This window comes from Seriola dumerili, unplaced genomic scaffold (genome assembly GCF_002260705.1).
Source record: "Seriola dumerili isolate Sdu_G_001 unplaced genomic scaffold, Sdu_1.0 BDQW01000002.1, whole genome shotgun sequence".
Lineage (NCBI taxonomy): Eukaryota > Metazoa > Chordata > Actinopteri > Carangiformes > Carangidae > Seriola > Seriola dumerili.
In genome coordinates this window covers 6842799-6847225 of record NW_019174257.1, presented here as the reverse complement: position 1 = coordinate 6847225, position 4427 = coordinate 6842799, and the positions used below count along the sequence as shown (strand labels likewise).

The 4427-nt window shown below is 42.5% G+C and overlaps 1 protein-coding gene across 1 annotated transcript; it reads left to right on the top strand.

Moving 5' to 3' along the window:
• The first annotated feature begins 268 nt into the window (after positions 1-268).
• jund (JunD proto-oncogene, AP-1 transcription factor subunit) lies at positions 269-2401 on the top strand. Its single transcript, XM_022738976.1, has one exon. The coding sequence runs from the start codon at positions 470-472 to the stop codon at positions 1289-1291; it is 822 nt and encodes a 273-aa protein (XP_022594697.1). The 5' UTR covers positions 269-469; the 3' UTR covers positions 1292-2401.
• Positions 2402-4427: the final 2026 nt, after the last annotated feature.

Below are 4427 nucleotides of genomic sequence, written 5' to 3'. Positions count from 1 at the left end.
TTGCCTTGCCAAACAAACACTGCCATGGGTGTATTGGGTGAGCTCATTTTAATACAAATGATACAAATCACATTATTATCCATGGGCACTGTTTTTAGGACTGTAGCCGGACACCAGAATGAGACGCAGAGTGAGACCTCCCTCCTGTCTCCTCCTCTCTGGTCGGTTCGTCCCTTTATTCAAATAAAAGTCTGGAAAACGTAATTTCTGCCCAATGCGCGCGCTCTGATGTGACATAATGGAACGTGCGAGCCTAGAAAAGCTCGAGGCGGTGCGCGCGGGCGTACAGTACACTCAGATTCCACTCGAGAGCAGACGACTGCCAACGGTTTCAAAATATTAAGTATTAAAAATATTAATTTGATACAAAATATTTTACGCTACGGTTTATTTCTGTGAGGTTATGGGCAAGGCACCGCTCTGAGGGAGTGCCGAGCAGTACGACTTTGTCATTTTACCCACGGAAATAATGATGAAGAAGGATATTAACTTGAGCCTGGCGGAGGACGCAGACCTCAAACCGCATCTCCGCGATGCTGAGAGCATCCTCAGCTCCCCGGACCTGGGGCTGCTCAAACTGGCCTCTCCGGAGCTGGAGAGGCTGATCATCCAGTCCAACGGCATGGTCACCACGACACCGACCAGCTCCCAGTTCCTCTACCCGAAGACGGTAACGGATGAGCAGGAGTTCGCCGAGGGCTTCGTGAAGGCGTTGGAGGACTTGCACAAGCAGAACCAGCTGAACGGAGACGGGCAGGCGAACGGCACCCTGGATCTGGGCGCCAACATCGCCCCGGTCACCGTCCAACCGGATCTACCGGTATATACGAACCTGAACAGTTACGGCACCGGGCCATTGGGAACCACTGTCAACTACTCTACGGACACAGTCCCTTTCCCGCCTCCTCCGTCACATCATTTGGGGGCAGCCCCGCCGCAGTCAGAGCTCTCTCGGGTCCAGCCGCTGAAGGAGGAGCCTCAGACGGTCCCCGACGTTCAGAGCTTCGGGGAGAGCCCGCCACTGTCCCCCATCGACATGGACACACAGGAGCGCATCAAAGCCGAGAGGAAGAGGCTCAGGAACAGGATTGCAGCTTCAAAGTGTCGGAGGCGCAAACTGGAGCGGATCTCCAGGCTGGAGGACAAGGTCAAAACGCTGAAAAGTCAAAACACCGACCTGGCTTCGACGGCTAGCCTGCTAAGAGAGCAAGTGGCCCAGCTGAAACAGAAAGTCCTCACCCATGTTAACAGCGGCTGCCAGCTGCTGCCACACGAAGTTCAAGTGCACTAGCCAGAGGGACAGACCTGCAGTTGGGCTACTGACCAGGATATAAGCTTCATGGACTTTGTTAATGTTGTTTTATCTGTATGTAGCGTTGCCCAGATATGTGCTGTTCTTGGTGGAATGAACGCCAGGCCACATAGGCCAAATTTTACATTAATAGGCGGTTTTAAAATGCTTTGAACATTGGCAAAATGTAAACATACGCGGTAGAACATAATATAAGATAATAATTGATGAGACTCTTCCGCTATAATTGGCAGCTAATTTGGACAAGTTTTATTCCTTAAGCAATTTCCAGAATCCCCAATGACTCCACGCCTCCGCTCGGTGGAGAAAACAAATCAGTATAAGCATTGCATATTTAAATGAGCAATTTGCTTATTGGTTTATGGGATTTACGCCGAAATAAAGAGCGTTTTCCTTTGATATGCTCAATGTATAAAATCCTGCTCTACCTCGTATCTATGTTTACTGATGAACAAGGCAGCTTTAAACTGCTATTTCTTTCTATGGATTTTGGCCATAGTCTTCTCCGATGGGGGAAAAGAGGCACTTATCGGGGGGCTGTATACTCAATTCAATTGGGTCTACAGACGGCACATGTCGATATTTTTTCTTGTAAAAATGTTTACAGACTGACTGTGTCTTACAGTCTCATACCTGGACCAAACAGATTAAAAATATTTATAGGAGAATATGCACATTTGTGACATAGATATCCTTAACACATGGAACACATGAGGGATTGGCTGTAAGAAAAATGCATACACCTACATTTGATATGTAAGAGATAATCTACATATATATAACCTATTTACCACGTATTTCTGTAGGGAACAATTTGCATGTTGTTGACAAACTCGAATGTTGCCCACAGCTGGGTGTCACAGGGCGCAATTAATCAGTGTTTATTATCTTCAACCTTTACAAACACTTGTAATTATATATTTTTTACTCTACTGTGTCCTATTTCCGTGTGTCCTCATTTTAAATGTGAAAAGTCGTAACCTTTTTGTTGCACCGACTGTTGCTGTCACCTCTAGCCTACAGTTATTTGGCTTCATGCCGATGTGTTCTGAATTAAATGCTGCTCGGCAATAAACACTGTTTCCTCTATTTTGGTGAATCTCTGGTATTTACATTCATGTTGATGAAGTCGGTGTGTGCTGCAGTAAACAAGATGTTGGAGGTGCATAGGAATTTGTCAAATTCTAGATATAGCCCACTATACTATGTTAAGTTTTGTCTTTCATAAGTCTCAAGAATAGTACGTTCAAGTATAACAACATCGAGACAGTAAGAAAATATATTGCAGGTTATAACTTCCTCTGATGGAGACTGAATTAGTGAAATCAGTGTTGTGTAATAACTGGATTTTGGATGCATGGTTTCTGCTCCCTCCATCATGGATCACCATGGTGTCTATCTCCCTCTGCTGGTTAAATAGGAAATTCAAAAAAAAAAAAATCCTGATGCACCAATGGTATAAAGGCCATTTTTGAGAATAGTGCACTTTTTGATCAAAAAAAGGGGGGGGGGGGGGGTAGTAGCCCCCCTGAAGGTCCTTGAAAAGTCTCTGGGGTGTCTGCTGCAAAATTAGGAATAGCTAGACTTCAGTCGTCTAGAATTCAGTGTGTCGTGAAGATGTATAAGTATGACAGAGGTGTACAGATGTGAGTTTTATTCATTCCTCAACTGAGAGCATTAAATCTGACTTGATTGGGTTCCCTGCAACATTATTATTATCAAGATTATCAAATGACCACTATTTTCTGAGTCCACTATCCAGGGCACATCTCTGTCTGTATGGGTCTTCAAGATCAGAGTTAGATGAAAGTATTGGTGATAGGCCTTTCATTGATATTAGTCAGTCAGTGTTGTCCAGCTATTATGAGCAGGAGGTTCAAATATGCTAAATCAAAGTTTAATAATTATACATTTTTAGATTAAAGTAAGACTTACATTTTTGTGCCACTTGCTTATTCAATACAGTATATCCCATAATTTTCCCTCTGAACAGGTATGGCTCACCCTGCCTTTGAGAGTATTTATTAGTTTTTATTTATTTATCCAAATAAGAATAAAATCAATGGGTAACACTAAATGCCCAGAGATATTAGAGAACCACTGTGGAGGAAAGGAAGCCTGTAATTTCAAAAGTGGAAATATTTGTACAACTTTTTGGCTCACCCATCACCCTCCTCCTGAGAGCCATGTGACTGAGATATGATAAACATTTAATCTTTCTGCTGAGTCCACATGCAGAAATAGAAATGTAGCTTTGGGCATGTTGACCTCTGAGTAAAAATCCAACATGGCAGAGATAAATACAGCAGGCATGCTGCAGGTAGCATTTAGCCTTTAGTCACTGAGGGGTGAATAGATGGGATTTGACAAAACATCACTAACAATCAGTGATACCACAATCTTACGGCCCAGGATCACTTGTCTGTCTTATTTCCCGCTCCGTCACTCACATCATATCTTCTCTGATGTGATAATTATTTGTTGGGCATAATCAAATTTAACAAACAAGACACAAAACAAGCTTTCAGTCACCTGGTTAGTTGATTTGATGTGAGGCATAGCATGAACTATAGTAACTGTCACCATATCTATCTGTCTTCCCTATAATCAGCAAGTATCAAGAACAGATTATTTAGTATTTGACCTTTCATGTTACTGTTATCTGGATAGAAACAAAAAAACGGTTATTTTTCACTCACACTTCACTTACATTAGAGAAATTAAAATTGACTAGGGAAGTAAGATTTGCAAGTCCCTGTTTAATAACTTTTGCGTTATTAAACAGGGTGGCCTAACATATTTGAGATTACCTTTAACTGTTTTACATTCTCTGCCAGTGAAAAGGGAAACATCTTGAGGCGGTGTGGACCAGTAGCATCTGAACATTTCCCACCAGAACAACAATTTTACTGCAAAACACAGATGACTGAGCCGCCATAACTCCAAAACATTTGAATGAAACTGGATCTCAACTATACTTTGTGTTAAAAAAAAAAGAAAAGAAATATAATAACATACACCCAGCCACTTAAGGATGTTACTCCTCATTAGAAGTGCAGGTAACTGTTCCCTTCTCACTCCCAAAGGTACAAAATCTTCAAAAACAAGAGTCATC

Excerpts from the sequence above, each read along its gene's own strand:
- jund (XM_022738976.1), top strand. The coding sequence starts at position 470 with ATGATGAAGAAGGATATTAACTTGAGCCTGGCGGAGGACGCAGACCTC.